Here is a 17,987-nt window from a genome sequence, read left to right as displayed (position 1 = left end):
TATTAAAAAAAATATTTTTTTATCTCATGTTTCTCAGGTTTTGAAAACTTACAATTTCATTCCAAACTTAATTTTTTTAATTTTGAAAAGTGATTTCTCCTCTCCCCTGGGTCCACTCTAAGTTTTTTTTTTTTCATTTGCAACCAGCATCTTCGGTGATAGTGACAATTGTTATCTCTGCCCTTTTCCTCCCTTTGCCCATCATTCTCCTTGGTAGGCCAAGACGCGTAAACCGCAACCTAAATTATAAACCGTTTTTCAAAAACTTTTAAACTCAAATTAAATCAAATTATAATTTTTATATAATTAAATTTAATTTTACAATTTGAATAAAATTATATACACTCTTACAATTCACCTCGTTACATATATCTTATAAAATTTGTTTTGCATACATTCAAATACAACAACACAACCCATGAAGATAGTTTTCATAATTATTTGGCAATTGACATATTTTTGTATGTGATTTGTTAATGTGACTGCATGAGAATATGTTCATCGATTAATACGCTATTTATATACTTAAAATAAAAATATATAATTTTATTAATTATAATTAACTTTATAATTAAAAAAGAAAAGAAATACAATAGCTAAAGATATCTAACCATTATATTTTTTATGCAAAATTAATTTTTTTATTGAAGAGATTAAATTTTAAAATTTTATATTAAAAAACTAAATTTTTATATATTTTTATAAAACAATCTAATTTTTTATATTTTTTTATTAAAGATATGAAATAATTATAATTAAAATTATTTATATAATTTTATTTTAAAAGTGATTTGATTAATTAAATTCATTTAATAGGGAAAAAATACTAAAAGTGTATTCCCTTTATTCCAACTAAAAAAATAATTAAATCTCTTTAAAAAATCCCAAATAAAAATATATTCTTGTGGCTTTTCCTGAGTTGTTATGGGGTCCATTAAAAGATGAATATCTGTTAATATAAATTAATTAATTAAAAAAAAAAACCCAGATTAATTGTAAAGTAACTAGACATCACATGTGAAGATCCCCTATTTTCGCGGCCAGTGGTTATTAATATTAAACATTTTATTCAGTCAACTGACTTCAGAATATTATTATTAGATATAATATAAATAAAAAATAATATATATAATAAATTATATTTAATTAATATAATATAATAACTATATTATATAATATGATATATATTATTAATGTAGATTGAATTTTTTAAAAAAATATATTATAATAAAAACGTATATAAAAAATCTTAAATTTTAAGGATATTTATAATATTTTTCAAAATAATTTTATGTTAATTAGATTTTTGTTATTATTTTAATTTTTAAAAATTATATCGTACGATATGATACAATACCTAATTCGACTACCATGATATAAATAGTAAAAACCTTAAAAAAAATTTCACCAAACTATTTCCTAACTAAAGAATCCTCTTATGGGCAATTTAGTAAAATGTAATTGATATACACCTATGTGTTATACTAGATTTGACACTAATAGAGCCTTAACAAGTGAATTTTGTCACAAACTTTTTAAGGGGTCATCCAACATTATAATACTCTTAATATTTAATTTTAGGATTTAATTTTAATTTGATTTTATGGTCTCACATTTTTAACATTTCATGCAATTTATTTACTTATATAAATAAACTTAGCATGCAATCTATTGAGTAAGCATGTTCGTACATCACCTAACCACAATCAATTCAATCGAGCTGAAGCGACTGGTAAGGTCAACTTAGAGGTCCTACTCTCATCATGTGTCTTCTTAAGTTAAGTTAAGTTAAGTTAAGAAGAATGTCCGCTTCTCCTTTCTTCAGTCTTCAAGTCTCTTCTTCTTTGCTTACTAAATATTCTAAATTTTATCATAATGCGTATAATACCTATTCTAATTATTACATGGTTTAAGTTACAATTAAGGGTGAGATAAGAAAATAAGTAAACAGGAAAGTACAAAAAGACCAGACATATAAATCTTATTTTTAAAACAATAAAATTTATATTAATGGATATATATTTAATATATATATATATATTTATATATATAAAATAAGTACGTGTAATAATATTTTTATTTTTAAATTATAAACATATATTTTCAAAATAAAGTTATCCATAGGCCGAGGCTTGTGTGCCGGGCACCATATTTCGAAAACAACCAAACATGTTATTAAACAGACACAAGTGTTTAGGTATTTGTTAAAATTGATTTACTTATTTTTAATTTGATTATTCGAGCTTACATAATTTAATTACCGGCCGCTTAAGTTGCAAAATTTTAATTTCAGATCTTATTATACTATTACGTGAATTCAGGCAACAAATTTATCAACCAAGTGCGGCAATGCGTAGCAAACATATTCAAGGCATACATGATGTGTATAATGGTTCGAATCTTTGCGCACTGATGTAAAGGAGTTATAAAACTGTTACTATTGAAAATTCGCGGCACTAGTTTGTTCGAACCAAAAGAGCTACAACTCCTATTTAAACCAATTGATTGGGTTTAAATAGGGTTAAATTCGAATTGAATTGAATTCGTTTGAACTTAAATAGCTCTTAGAAAAACGCTACATTAGGTTATTATCAAACTAAGTATTGACACACATAACACTCCGATAATCTTTAGTTGAAGAATCACATACACCATCATTTATTAGAGAATTTGTTCTATAAACACCTTCATTATCATCTATATTGAATCTTTTAGCATTATTCTAGTGAACATGTAATCAATATATATTCATTTTGGTATACGTGTAAACATATGCACTTATAGGTGAAAAAAGGGTCACTTTGTAGTAAAATTTTTTCCCTTAAATTGGCATAAACATGTCCAACATAGTGTCTTATTCTTGTATTTGGTCAATATATATCATGGGTATTGACTAAACCCTTCTATCTATCATTCATAATAGTTATGGGTGAATGTCTCTTAAAACAATAAAACTATACGTACCCATTTTGAATACATAAATGAATATATATGTATGAATGTTATTATACAATTAGATGATTTTAAATTAAAGATAAAAAAATACTTAATCACATAATGATACATATAAATGTGTATCAATTTATGTATTCAAAGTAAATACACATAGTATTATTCTTTATAAGAAAACCAATCATTTTCATACTTTGATATTTTTTTCAAACCCATTTCCCAAGCCTAAATCCTTTCAAAACTATTTTCAAACCCTAGTCCCTTTTCCATACCCATTTTCAAACCTTAAGCTCATTTTTCTTCCTATGTTCAATCCATATGCATATTATTAGACTGTATTCCCAAACTCTAAATTGTGCTCAAAACCATCTTCAAATCTTCTTTTTATTGTTGAAGTCTTCGTTTGTGTCTCATGTAATATTGTTAAACACGTTTTGTTTTTCATTTTTCAAGCTTCTCTATTTAAGTTTTTCATTCTTTATTTTGACTTGCAAATCTTCTTCAAATCCTAATTTTCAGTTTCGTGCCTCCCATTGATAAGATTGTCAGATTTTATAATTTTTGAGCAACACAAATCAACTACTTTGCCTTTTTATTAGACAAATTTTATTGATGAAATGGAAAAATATAGTTTATATCATCAAGGGGTGGATAAGGATTTTTAGCAAACCTTGGGTGGGAATGGGTAATTCACTCAAATGAAAAATGTAATTTTGCTCCAAGGAAATGGAATTTAGGCCCACTGTCGAACATCAAAGAAAACGCACTCAACGTCAGCAGTCACAAAATAGTTTCCTTATTTGAGGTGGAAAACTCCCAGTCTTAGACTCTAAAATTTACTAGAATAAGTAAATATACGATTCGCCATCCCCATCTTCATCCTTCTCCACACACTCAAACTCGAATGTGAATTTGGTAAGAATCTGAGGTGAATTTCTGGTGCATTTAATGTCAGAATAATGTTGTCTGCTCAGACAGCACACCACTATGAACTTACTTAAGTCTTTTTTAATTATTATTACTGTCTTTCGTTGTAATTTAACGAAGAAACACAGTAATAACTTTTCGTTTTTTGCTTGTCTTTTTTATTCATTTTTAACCAGCCCTGTCCCTGCCCTGATTGCCATTCGCCAGAGTCTCTACTATATGTCGGCTGGCTGCTTCACATAAAAAAGCTGTCTTTTTGGCTTTTGCTTTGTTCCTCTGATTTCCCGGCGACAAGTCAGTTCTTTCTTGATCCCTGCGTTGATTAAACATACACTTTCAACAAAATAAACACTAGCCATTTTCTGTTTTTTTTTTTTTTCCTTTTGGCTTAAACATGATTCCATACCCATTTCTTGTTGTCTAAAGGAGCAAGCTTGTTTCAGCTTTCATAAATTTGTGCTTTTTTTTTTTTTTTGTGGAGTTGTTTCTACTTCAAGATGTGGAATTCTTTTCGGGTCAAAGAAGGGAAATAAAAGCCTGGAAAACAAGTTCTAAGTTTGCCTTGTTTGGTTTGTTGGGTTGAATTTGAATGTGGTGGTTTTGTTTACGGACTTAGCAAATGTTGGAATATATTTTGGAGTTGGAGATGAGTTTGTTATTATTATGGTAAAAAAAAAAGGGCGAATCTTTTCTGGAACAAAAGTGGGTGATTCAATTTGCTTGCTTTGCTAGGGCTTTTATCATTTCCTGTCCATGAAAGTAAACATGAAGGCTCAAGCAAATGGATTCCTACCAAATTCTGCCGAAGGTGTGTTAAGATTTTTATTCAGTTAAACACCTTCAAACTCGGTGTTCGTATGTATATTTCCATTCATTTGATTGTCTTTCTGCATGTTCCTTGGCTAGTTTCATTTTTCAAGATTTACCTTTGCTTGATGATTTAATACTTCTTGCTTTCTAATGCTTGAAGAAATTGGATTAAGCAAACTTTTCAGAGTGTTGGATTGTTTTTATTTTAACTTTTTTTTCTTCCGTTTCTGGGTTAGAGGTTACTTTCTTCCCCTTGTTCTTGTCTAAATGTAAGGTTTCTGATTACGTATTGTCCATGTCCATATCTAATAGGATAGATTTTTTGAAGAAAGTTTCTATCTGGACTGATCTCTATTTTTCTTAAAGCAAATAAGTCCAAACTAAATTTAGAATTTTCTTAATTGATGACTTGGTTTCATTGATTGTCTTAATTATTCTATATAGTTTTCGTCAGAAATATGATGGAATTTACACTCCAAATTCCGCCGAATTTACATATTCTTTGCAGTCGATTTATATGGAACTTCATAATCTTAATTTTTCATACATTTAAACTTTTTTCCTTAGTCTTCTGGTCAACAAGTCTTTTTGTTGAAGTTTCAGTGTCGTGTGGACAGTTCTCCAACCGTTATCCTGGTGTAAGTCAGATAACTAACGTCTGTTTTGTACTTTTGCATAATACAAGTATATATACAATATCCTTGCAAATGGAATTCAAAGGGAAAACCTTTAAATCAGCAGCAATCATCTCATATTTAGCCTGTAATTAATAACAACAATTTGGTTAATAATTATTTGTGCTGGATAAAATTCATGTTTGCTATATTTTGGGACCATAGTGTTAGTCCCGGAACCTTATTCAGCTGTCTGAATTGGCTTGACTTGTGACTTCATATACATTTTTTGTGAACAGGGGAGAGGAAGAGTATTAATTCCGAACTATGGCATGCTTGTGCCGGGCCACTGGTTTCTTTGCCTCCAGTTGGAAGTCTTGTAGTTTACTTCCCTCAAGGCCACAGTGAGCAAGTATGTGCCTGTCTCATTGAATCTAGAGAACAACTGTATCAGCATTCTGGTTTCTGATGAAATTTTCTGTCGATTAATGCTGAATCTCAGGTTGCTGCATCGATGCAAAAGGAGACTGATTTCATACCCAGCTACCCTAATCTGCCTTCCAAGTTGATTTGCTTGCTTCATAACATCACTTTGCATGTATAAGAGCTTCTTATGTTCCACTCTACTGTTTAGTGGTTTATTTTTGACCCTAAAGGAAAATGCTGTAATTTAAATGAAGAATAATTGAATTTGTGTCAGTATGTTTTGTATATGCCCAGCTCTTGAATTTGCTTGCCCTTGTTGAATCAATGTGTTGTCTTGGGAATAATGCTTAGTAATTTAGTCATTTAGTATAGTTGGTGTGTGCATATTCACTCTTGCGCCTCTATATCTTGCTTTATGTATTTCTGTTGTGCATACCGGCTGGTACTGAAATGGTGGGTCATAGGTGCAACAACATATGTTCTTATTGGTCAGGAAGTGGAAATGGAAAAAAAAAATGTAAATTTTTTACTTTTCTGCTTTTTTGAAGCAGTACATTTATTCAATTATTCTCATTTTGAATCAGGCTGATCCAGAAACTGACGAGGTCTATGCTCAGATGACACTTCAACCTGTAAACAAAGTAGGTCAGCCATTAACAATAATATTAAATGATCTAGCAAGTTTTTCTTTTGGTTGAAGAAAGGACAAGCACATAAGTTTATTGGAATATCTGTTCTACAGTATGAAAAGGAAGCATTATTGGCATCTGATATGGGCCTCAAGCAAAACAGGCAACCAACTGAGTTTTTCTGCAAAACTCTTACAGCAAGTGACACCAGTACTCATGGTGGATTTTCTGTACCTCGCCGAGCAGCGGAGAAGATCTTCCCACCTCTAGTGTGTAAAATATTTTGTGATATTAGTTTTATTATAAAGATGAGCTTTCCATATGGTTCTGTGTCTACTTTTCCATTACTCAGAGTCTATTTACTTGATAGGATTTTTCAATGCAACCACCTGCCCAGGAGATAGTAGCTAGAGATTTACATGAAACTACATGGACATTTAGACATATTTATCGAGGTATCCCTCCAGAGTATTCTTCTTAAAATCTTTCACTCCAGTAATATTGGGTCTATGTCTGCTTGCTGTACATAAAATTTAAGTGTGTTAGATATCAATTTTAGTTTTCCATTCTCATTGTGTGTTTAAAACAAATGTGCTACTAGAATTTCTTGGGCAATCTTGTACCTAAAGGAAAAATCTTGCTGAGAGTTTTTTAACTAACTTGTATGCTTTCATATCAGATGTAAGGGTCTTTTATTTTGTAATCTACACATGTAAGGATCAAATTTAGGTTTGTATTTCTGGCTAAGTGATGCTGGTTATCATGTTGGGTGTAGAAATATCAAATCAGAATATGATGAGGTTGAATTTGGATTATGCTTCAACAAGTTGGAATATGAACTATAATTCCTTTTAGGTCCATTATATGTTGAAGTACTGTATAAGAATTCAGATATATTTGAAATTCTTGGGGATGGATTGAACTTTCTTTGAATTCTGCCACAGACGCATATCATTTTCTATTTTGATTCCCGCTTAAGCTTATCGTGTTCCAAGAACTTCAGTGCTAAATTTCAAGAGATGCCGTCTGTATATGTTCATCAATTGAAAGGAACCATATTTCACCTTCTTTAATATTGAAACCTTATGGAGATTCTCAAATGTCATATGACGTAATCTAACATGTTAAGCGAGATGTTTTTGTAAGTTGGAAAAGGGTGACTATATAATAAATGTCCATTGTGCCTTGTCTGCAGGCCAGCCAAAGAGGCATCTTCTAACTACAGGTTGGAGTGTTTTTGTTAGCACTAAAAGACTGTTTGCTGGTGATTCTGTTCTTTTTATAAGGTATGGGATTGAATATTGGCAGAAAAAATTCTTAACTGTATTATTGTTTCCCCTGCTTCTGAGCTGAAACTATTTTGTTACATGTAGAGATGAAAAGTCACAGCTTCTCTTAGGAATTAGACATGCTAATAGACAGCAGCCTGCTCTTTCCTCGTCAGTCATATCAAGTGATAGCATGCATATTGGAATTCTTGCTGCTGCTGCTCATGCTGCTTCAAATAACAGCCCGTTTACTATATTTTACAATCCAAGGTACTGCTGTGACATTTTAGCTGAAGTTGTGATTTAATAATTTTTAAATGATGAAAGTCTAAGCAATTCTGAATGATTTTGGCAGGGCAAGCCCTTCTGAGTTTGTGATTCCCTTAGCCAAGTTTAACAAGGCAATTTATACCCAAGTTTCACTTGGTATGCGATTTAGAATGATGTTTGAAACTGAGGAGTCAGGAGTGCGCAGATATATGGGCACCATCACTGGTATCAGTGATTTAGATCCTGTGCGATGGAAAGGTTCACAGTGGCGCAATCTTCAGGTTTTTAGCAAATTATGATTTTATGCAGATGGTTTTATTTCTTGTAAATCTGAAGTAATATTTATTGCTATTTGTAAAAAGCTGGATTTGAATAGAATCTCTAGGTCTTTTAGAGTGTTTCTGTTTAGGCATTCTTTAAGAGCCTTTTTGTAGTTGCATTATGTGTAGTGAGCATGGGGAGCACTTGATGTTAAATTTGCAGGATGCATTTCTCACATCATGACTTGGCGACACAAATCTGCATTGATTGTATTTATTTTTTTTTTGTGTCTGTTGGTTTGATTTTTTCCTCTCATAATATTAGTGTTTGATCAGTGAAATGTCAATTGGTATATGTTTCAATAATGTATATCTATGATGCAGTCTTTCTGGGAACTCTGTGCATATCATTCTCTAGTGTTCATATAGTTCTCGATGCGTTTGATTCAAAATATGGTTTCTACTTGAATCATTTACTTTCTACAGCAACTTATCATACCAACATTATTCCTTTTCATAGGTTGGATGGGATGAATCTACAGCTGGTGAACGTCCAAGCCGAGTTTCAATTTGGGATATTGAACCTGTCATAACTCCTTTCTACATTTGCCCTCCGCCTTTTTTAAGACCCAAGTTTCCTAGACAGCCAGGGATGCCAGGTAAATAAAGATCACCATATGTTCTACTCTACTTAAGTACAAAGGATAGCTACTTCTTTCTGGAAGCTAGTTTTGTAGATTGGGGCACTAAGGGCTATAATGGACTCCTTGTTTGTGGGCTTAGCTATGTAACTCAAGTGAGTCTGACAAGGTGGATTGGTTCTCTATCACAGATACATCATTTGAAGTTGAAAGTAATTGTGAATTTTGTTCTGTTACTTACCTGGGTTGTTTGCCTCCTGCACTTCACTCTGCCTGGTTCTTACTCCTTCCTGTCTCCATTGACCTACACTTTTCTAATGCACAACCAAAACACCACACTCACAAATGGACTGACAGAATATAAACATGAATACAGAACAAGTTGAATCAAAACTCCAATTCCATTGATGATAACACGTGAATACAATGGAGTCGGTTAGGTATCTGGGCAGTTCTTCCAGCAGCACTCCTCAATCCCTTCTAAGTCCCAGTTACTCCTCTGTTTTGTCTTCTCAACAAACACAAGCAGCAACACAATACAACTCACAGCAATAAAACCGTAAAAATAAAACAGCTTCTAGAAATATACATTTGTATTTGATTACTGGAATAGTGGGCAAATTTACATTGACTGTTCATTACAGATTCAAACTCAACTTCTTAGATCTCTAATGTTCCTGAATACATAAATTTCTTAACATAAAACTAAATAGTTGCTAGGCAATTTGAGAGGCCTGTTTTCTCCTTCAATCCCTCCCAATATCTTTTGAAAAGTTTTCTTCCTGCTTTTCTCCCTCCTCTCCACTGCTTTTATGTCCCCTAATAGCCAAGCTCTCTCCTGGTTTGCCACGTGCTCTCCCTCATTCTGGTGGTCCATGCAACTAAGAGTTTGCCATCTGCTCCTTTCCCTTGCTGCCATGTGTCTTGGGGATCATTTTCTTCCTTTGGTTATTCTTCCTACAAGAGACATATATAAGTTCTAACAGAGTCCCAAAAGATAACAGCAAAATCCCCACTATTTCGATAAAACAGCACAACTTCCCCTGCCAAAATGCCCAGCATTTGAGAGGGTGGTGCTCTCCCTACTCTCCCTATTTTCTTACAAATGCCGCATAAACCCTTAATTCCCCTCTCCAGCCTTTTCATACTTCTGCAAATTGTCTTCCCAATTACAGCTTGCCACGGCTACCCCTTGAATATCCTGGTGGTCTAGCCTTCTTTCCTGCATATCTTCTTTTGGCTGCTTGTTTGTCTCCTCTTCTTTTGCTGTGGATCTGCCACTTGTCACCCTCATCAGATTTGCCATTTGTGTCTGGCAGCTCCTTGTCTTGCTGACTCCTCTCATTTGTGCCCAGCAGCTTGTTGCCGTGCTTACTCTTCTTCGTCCTATGGGACACATATCCATGGGCTCTAACATATTCTCATTTATTCAACTCAACTCAACTAAGCCTCAATGCTCCAACAGCTGGAGGTTGCTCCATCGTCTTTTCCTGTGTACCTCACTATCTAAATAATTTTTTCTATGAATTGCTTAGAGTTTAAATCTCTGTTTGCTAATTAGCTTTGTTAGAGAAAGTCTGCTTAAATTACATCCTTGCCACATTTTTTCTTGTTAGTGATTTCTAGAAATTTATTTGCAGATGATGAGTCTGACATAGAGAATGCTTTCAAGCGGGCCATGCCCTGGCTTGGAGATGACTTTGGTATGAAGGATATGCCAACCTCGGTCTTCCCTGGTCTGAGTTTAGTCCAGTGGATGAGTATGCAACAGACTAATCAGTTTCCCACTACTCAATCAGGTTTCTTCCCTTCCATGGTGTCTTCCGCTGCCCTGCATAATAACCTTGGCTCTGATGATCCATCAAAGTTATTGAATTTTCAAGCTTCTGCATTGTCGGCACCAAATCTCCAGTTTAACAAAGCAAATCTGCAAAACCAAGTCAATCAGTTGGGCCAGCCCCCTATTGCATGGCCCCAGCAGCAGCAGCAGCAACAGCAACAGCAACAGCAGCAGTTGTTGCAGACTTCTGTAAACCAACAGCAACAACAACATGCTCAACTTCAACAGCAGCGACAGCTGCCACATCAGCAACTTCTTCAGCCACTGCCGCAACACCAGCACCAACCTACACCACCATCACAACAACCACAACCATCCCCTCCCCCACCTCAGTCACAGTCACATTTACAACCATTGCTACCACAACGACAACAGCAACAGCATGAACAGCAGCACCAGCAACCACCACCACTACCACCACCACCACCTCCACCACCACAACAACAAATATTCTTTCCGACTGTAAGTAATGGTTTACCTGCTGCTAACCCAAATCAAAATGTGCAGCAACCTGCTGTTTACTCTCAGCTTCAGCAGCAACAATTACTGACAAGCAGTACCCAGTCCGCCCAAAATATTCTCTCTACTAATAAGAATTCATACCAATTGACATCCTTACCACAAGAATCCAAGTTCCAGTCACCAATAGAACAACAATCTAATCTCTTACAGAGGCATCAGCCACAAACACAATTGCCGCAATCTTCTCTTCAGTTCTTGCAACAAAACGTTGCACAGAGGGCACAGGAACAGCCACAAGTTCAACAGTTAACACAGCAGGGCATGTCAGAACAACAATTTCAGTTCCAGTTGCAACAGAAATTTCAGCAACAGCAGCAGTTTCTCTCTCCAACAAACTCACTTTTGCAGCCTCAGCTGCTACAGAAACAGCTGGCCCATCAACAAAACCAGCAATTACTGCAGAATACTGTGTCTCAGAATCAGCAGCAGCTAAGTAGCAACAACTTCTCAACATCAGTACTTGTGCAACCTCAACAGTTACCTATGAACCAGCCTTCAAACCAGCATAAATCACTTACAGGAATCAGAGCACATTCTAGCCTTACAGATGGAGATGCTCCATCTTGTTCAACCTCACCTTCTACCAATAATTGTCAGGTTTCTCCATCAAACTTCCTCAATAGAAACCAGCAAGGTCCAACCATACTGATGGGGGATTCAGTGATTGAGCCTGCAAGTAATTTGGTGCAGGAGCTTCACAGCAAGTCTGATATCAGGATCAAACATGAGTTACCCAACTCAAAAGGACCAGAACATCTGAAGTACAAACGGAATTTGACTGATCAATTGGAAGCTTCCTCTTCTGGAACATCATATTGCCTGGATCCTGGCAGCATCCAGCAGAATTTCTCTCTCCCAACCTACTGTCTGGATGGTGATGCCCAGTCAAACCCCCGGAACAATCTTCCTTTTACTGCTAATCTCGATGGAATGGCACCTGATACATTATTGTCAAGGGGATATGACTCTCAAAAGGATCTCCAAAACTTGCTCTCTAACTATGGTGGTACTCCAAGAGATATTGAGACAGAGTTGTCCACTGCTGCATTAAGCTCGCAGTCATTTGGAGTGCCAAACATACCTTTCAAGCCTGGTTGTTCCAATGATGTTGCCATCAATGAAGCTGGGGTGTTGAGTGGTGGACTTTGGGCCAACCAGGCTCAACGTATGCGGACATATACAAAGGTCAGTTATCCAATTTATTCTCTTCAGGATGGTGCTGCTTGTAATTTAATCAGGGCTAGTTTAGTGTGTCAAATTTGAAGTTTGGATATTTCATATTAAATTCCAATGTTGATATCTGTACAATTAATTCTGAACAAGTGAAACCAGGATATGTAGCCCAGCTAGCTTTCATTGCATGCCAATCCCAGAATTTCTTACTATTGGTTCTTTATTGCTCAATGTTTATACCCTTTCTGACCTTGCTGTATCCTGGGGTATAAAATACAAACAGTAATCCTGGGTTAATAAATGGTTCAAACAACTCTTTCTAGTTGATGTCTCTAGGTTTTAGTGAACTTGCAATATGTCTAAATATCTGACAAGCTATTGTGGTGTTCTTATCAAGTGAAGATGGTGCAATTAGGGCATAAATGGTCCTGGCCTTTTTTTCTTTTGGTTATCCTCAACATTTTAAATATTTATTCCGATTTTCACTCTTGAAGGTCCAAAAGCGCGGCTCTGTAGGAAGATCTATGGATGTTACGCGTTACAAAGGTTATGATGAGCTGAGGCATGATTTGGCACGCATGTTTGGAATTGAAGGGCAGCTGGAAGATCCTCAAAGTTCAGATTGGAAGCTAGTATATGTGGATCATGAAAATGACATCTTACTTGTTGGTGATGATCCATGGGAGTAAGTCAAATTATCACTCTGTTATCTCATAAGAGTTTTTGTCAGATATGTTTGTTCTCAACTAATCAGTTGCGACTGCTTGCAGTGAATTCGTAAGCTGCGTTCAGAACATAAAAATACTTTCATCAACTGAAGTACAGCAAATGAGCTTAGATGGCGATCTGGGTAATGTGCCAGTTCCAAATCAAGCTTGTAGCGTGACAGACAGTGGGAATGCATGGAGAGGTCACTATGATGATCACTCCGCTGCCTCATTTAATAATAGGGACTTTCTATAACTGAGAATATCAACTGTGCATGACTTGTAGTAGTGAAGAGCAGTATAATAGTTTGGAACCCTCAGCTGGCTCTTCTAAAAGCTGTAGTACAGTAGTTGCTGGTTGACAGAAAGATCAACCCTCTTGATGCTTGCATCTGCTGTGGCTTTTGACAAAAGATAGCCACATTCAGGAGCACAGAGCATATAATATGGCTGTATAATCAAATCTTACCCTCACTGAAAGCTTATCTGACATCCACATTATACTACTTGTAAATGCTGTGAGTTAGAGCAACAATGAACAGGAATTTGTACTGACAGCTGCTTATATATATTGCAATCTTTCCCTATATATTTTTATTGCTGTAAAACATTATTGCTTGAAAAATGGGAAATTGATTCATTCACACCTATAACATAATTTAGAAAAGCATCGCCTTTCTGTTGTACCATGGAGCAGTATCAATATCAGGACAGAGGTCCAAACTTGTATATAGTTTTATTACCAAATTCGATTGTAACACTAAAACCACCCCTTTATCAATTAACCGTATGCTTGCCGGTTGGCTCTTTCTTTAATTCATCACCTACTATGAGGAAAGAAAGCTTCCCCTTGTAGAGTTCAGATTAGATCCAAATCAAATTGATTTAAACTCAAAAACTTGTTTGGTTTAAACGAATCTAAAACAAATTTAACTCAAACAAGTTTAAACCTAAAAGTTCAATATTATCAAACTCGAGCTTAAATTCAAGAAAGATGTAAGACTTGTTAAACTAATAAACTTAAAAATATTCAATTTTAATCGATCAAAATAATATCATTTTACTCACTACATATCAATTCAATCTAATTGTTTTCGCTCAGTGTGTCAATCTGAGTTCAACCTCAAATGGCTACATAAAATCATAACCCAAATGGCTACATGAAGTCCTAGCAATTAAAGAAAGAGCTGCAACTCAATATATTGGAAGCCAGATTACATCCAAAATCCGTATGCCTTGACACAACTCATCCATAAAAATTCAGTAAAAAATATAAAATTGCATAGACAAACAACTAAGAGAGCACAGCCATCACATCAGATGCTCTTAGAGCAATGTAGTTGGTACCATCGTTGCCCTTGAAGTCGTTCCCCGCATACTTGGAGTACAACACTGTGTCCCCTGGTGCTATGGGTAGTGCTTTTCTGTTACCTTCCTCGTCTAGAGGACCTGGTCCAACAGCAATTATCTAATCCATCCAAGCATGAAAGATTCATGTCAATTTTGCATCATACTTAATAAAAGTTTGTGCAATGCTACATGTGCACACTTTTGGATACACAATTGAATACATAACTAATGTAATATCATTTGATTAGGTGTTATTTTATCTTTAATTCAAAATCACCTAATGATGATACATTTACATCAAATGTGTACTTAGTTGTGTACTCAAAAGTGTGTACACATAATTTTATTGTAAAAGTTTTCAGGAACATCAAACAATCACCAAATGAGAAAAAGATGCCAATTATTACCGCGCCAATTGAGGGTTTCTCCTTGGTTGCCTCGGTCAGCAACAGACCACCGGCAGTTTTCTCCTCAGCATCAGCAACCTGCATCCAGATGTTAAATAACCAAACAAGCTGAGATATGAGAGTCTGATTGATTAAATTACCCTGCACAACTAATTGACATTGAAAAAGAACAAACCTTTATGAATACTCTATCATTCAAAGGCTTAAGATCCTTGATATCATCTGTCTCAAGAATGCCAACAATGTCATCCTCCTTCAGAATCAGATGGTTTGAACCACTGAACTCCACCTCTGTTCCTGCATACTTGGAGTAGACAACCTGGCTCCCAGTCTGTACAAAAGAAGTAATGAGTGAGTGAAAAAGCTTATAGAATAGGAACATAGAAACTCAAAATGAAACCACCGAAACATCAAAATCACCTTCACGCTAATGTCCACTTTGGTTTTACCGATTGACTTCCCCTCACCAACAGCCACCACCTCCCCTGATTGGGGCTTTGACTGAGCTGTTGTTGGTAGTAAAATACCACCATCGGTTTTCTCCTCTACTGTCTTTATTTTAATCAACAGTCGATCACCAAAGGTTTAAGTGAAGTGTACTGCAGGGCCACAAAAAACAAAACAATTGAATATGAAACTAATCAACTCGAACAAGATCCATTACAAAACAATCATCCTTCACAAAGTATCAACAAATCATGCCAAGTCATATAATTCACCATTCATAATTAAATTGAAAAAGAATTGGGGGTTCAAAAATCATATGGCAGGCTCATATATGCTCAATTCAATTCAGTAGTGCATTTGGCACGGTCAGAAACACATTCTTGCTTTGATAAGTAAATTTCATGAAAGAGATAACACATTTCTGGATAAAAGATAAAATTTTGGAAAGATTTTTTAAGAAAAACGCAATTGAAATCCAGTTTACTCCAAAGCACTTGCGTGAAAAACACTCCCAATATGCACTAACTCCTATCCTACAATCCATACCAATATAGGCTTCATAACAAAAATTCTAATACACTCGAGCAGTATAAACACCTTAGGAGCAACCGCAGTGGCCGCTTTAATGACGAAAGAGCGAAGGGAGCGTTGACTAAAACTGGTCCGAACAGAAGAGAACCTGACGGAGGAAGGCCTTAAACCTTCAAGTGATGCTAGACCCCTTGCCGGAACCGCAACTGATGACGCTGTTAGCTGAGAGGTCGACATTTTTCAAAAACAAACAAGGAGAGTGCGTCTGCTTTGATCAGGTCGAAGAAGAAGCAAGAGTGGAGAAGATAAAACCCTAGCTTCATTTGGTAGACTGTTTCTTTTAAAAATGATCAGATGCTTCTGGAGTTTCCCTAAAACGGGCCGGCCCAATGTTTTTTTATTTTTTTAAAAAGGGGTATCCTATCCAAGCTGTACTGCGTCTCCGGGGACGAACCTACCACGTCAAGTAAACCTCGGGCCCAATGTTTACACATTTACAACCATTGTCCCAAAAATTTAAACATTTCATTTTGTTATGGCGTCAATAATTCTTGAACATAATTTTTTTTTTTTGAAGATTTTATATTTTATATTAGATATATTTAATAAATAATTATTATATTTAATAAAATTTAATAAATATAAATAATTATTGTGTTTGATTAAAGATAATAAAAAATACTTATAAATTATTTTACTTAAATAATATTAGATATAATTATTTTTAAATATTTTTATATTATTTATTATATTAATTAAAAATAAATTTATTTTTATCTTAAAAAATAATAAATTATTATATAATTATAATAAAATTAAGATTATTTTTATAATTTTTTAATATTTAAGATAAAAATGATAATTAGATTATTATTTATCATATCATCATTAATATTATTATTAACAAATTATAAATAATTAAAAAAAATTATTACCATAATCTTTAAACTTTTTGACCGAAATAATCCTCTACGGTCTTTGTCTCAAGGGCAGTCCGAACCACAATGCTTTCACTATAGCAGACTTTAGCACGGTCCGGTTCACCAGCACCCGTTACCATTTAAACTACATCTACGCTACCCCTAGGCGCCACCCGATGTTTGATCACGAGAAATAAAAGACAAACGTGGCTGAAAGCCTCCCCGCGTAATCCAGAAACACTACTGTCTTATTTGCCACGTGTTCACCCTTGTCCCTTTTCGGCTTCAAATCAACTCGGTATTTTGGTCTTGACTGTTGACTGGTCTGAGACTCGCTCACCTTCCTCCCAACTGCCAACCCAACTCCCACCACTGTGTATATATATCCAGCTCGGTCTAACTGAACAACCACAGGACACACATTTCCAACAATGATGAAACCCACAAGCAAGAATCCAACGGAGACAAGTGACCCTCTTTACAAGGGTGTCCGCAAGCGAAAGTGGGGCAAATGGGTGTCCGAAATCAGACTACCAAACAGCCGCCAAAGAATCTGGTTGGGATCCTACGACACACCTGAAAAAGCCGCTCGTGCTTTCGACGCCGCACTTTTTTGCTTACGTGGCGCCTCTGCCAAGTTTAATTTCCCCGACAATCTTCCCGACATAGAAGGCGGCCGCTCGCTTTCTCCTCCCCAAATTCAAGCTGCTGCGGTCAAGTTCGCAAATTCCGAGCCCTCCACTTCGAGAACTCCGTCTGTTTCCGATTTACAAACGGAATATTCATCTCCGTCTATTTCAGACTTAGACAGTGACGGTGCCTTTGACGGCGCATTCTTGGATTTCTTAAATACCACCGGTTCCAGTAATTACGTGCCGGATTTTGGGGGTTTTTCCCAGTTTGACGATCTGTCCAGTGATATTTTAGCCGCGCCACCTCACACCGTTGATAATGGAAACCAAATTAATGTTGATGTTGATGGGCCTCTAGTGGATCATTCGTTTCTATGGAATTTCTAGTTCTAGGATATTAGTCAAGTCAGAGTAATGGAAAATTTTAGATTCCGGAGTTTCTGACCGCCCATGTAAAATTTCGCTTATCGATCGGATAGACCATTTTTTCACGGCCTGCCTGCCTTCATTCTTTCGTTCATTTACTTCTTTTTGCACGTGGTGAATTGAATGGAGGCATTTTTTTTTAATCCATTAAGTCAATGTAGGATTTCGGCCCATTTAACACGTGGTCTTAATTTTGGGTATGTATTATTTCGCACGTTGGGTAAAGCCCTTTTCG

General features: G+C 35.4%; 2 protein-coding genes and 1 pseudogene across 3 annotated transcripts; 2 read left to right on the top strand and 1 right to left on the bottom strand.

Moving 5' to 3' along the window:
- Window positions 1–4,041: 4,041 nt before the first annotated feature.
- LOC123201091 (auxin response factor 19-like) lies at window positions 4,042–13,628 on the top strand. 2 transcript variants are annotated; one of them, XM_044616548.1, is made up of 13 exons: window positions 4,042–4,687; window positions 5,603–5,715; window positions 5,806–5,901; window positions 6,314–6,370; window positions 6,472–6,627; window positions 6,729–6,813; window positions 7,554–7,644; window positions 7,732–7,896; window positions 7,982–8,177; window positions 8,677–8,815; window positions 10,438–12,344; window positions 12,827–13,017; window positions 13,103–13,628. In XM_044616548.1, the coding sequence occupies exons 1-13, from the start codon at window positions 4,633–4,635 to the stop codon at window positions 13,293–13,295; spliced, it is 3,444 nt and encodes a 1,147-aa protein (XP_044472483.1). In that variant the 5' UTR covers window positions 4,042–4,632; the 3' UTR covers window positions 13,296–13,628. The 2 variants fall into 2 exon arrangements, with proteins under 2 accessions (XP_044472483.1, XP_044472484.1); XM_044616549.1 differs by lacking the exons at window positions 4,042–4,687; window positions 5,603–5,715; window positions 5,806–5,901 and having other exon boundaries at window positions 6,356–6,374.
- A 445-nt stretch (window positions 13,629–14,073) lies between these two features.
- Window positions 14,074–16,104, bottom strand: LOC123201093 (annotated as a pseudogene).
- A 983-nt stretch (window positions 16,105–17,087) lies between these two features.
- On the top strand, window positions 17,088–17,817 carry LOC123201094 (ethylene-responsive transcription factor ERF017-like). The gene has a single exon (XM_044616551.1). It carries the CDS (start codon window positions 17,126–17,128, stop codon window positions 17,711–17,713), a length of 588 nt encoding a protein of 195 aa, XP_044472486.1. The 5' UTR covers window positions 17,088–17,125; the 3' UTR covers window positions 17,714–17,817.
- The last annotated feature ends 170 nt before the right edge of the window (window positions 17,818–17,987 follow it).

This window comes from Mangifera indica, chromosome 17, assembly GCF_011075055.1.
Source record: "Mangifera indica cultivar Alphonso chromosome 17, CATAS_Mindica_2.1, whole genome shotgun sequence".
Lineage (NCBI taxonomy): Eukaryota > Viridiplantae > Streptophyta > Magnoliopsida > Sapindales > Anacardiaceae > Mangifera > Mangifera indica.
The sequence above is the reverse complement of the archived record's forward strand: the minus strand, read 5'-3'. Positions and strand labels throughout refer to the sequence as shown.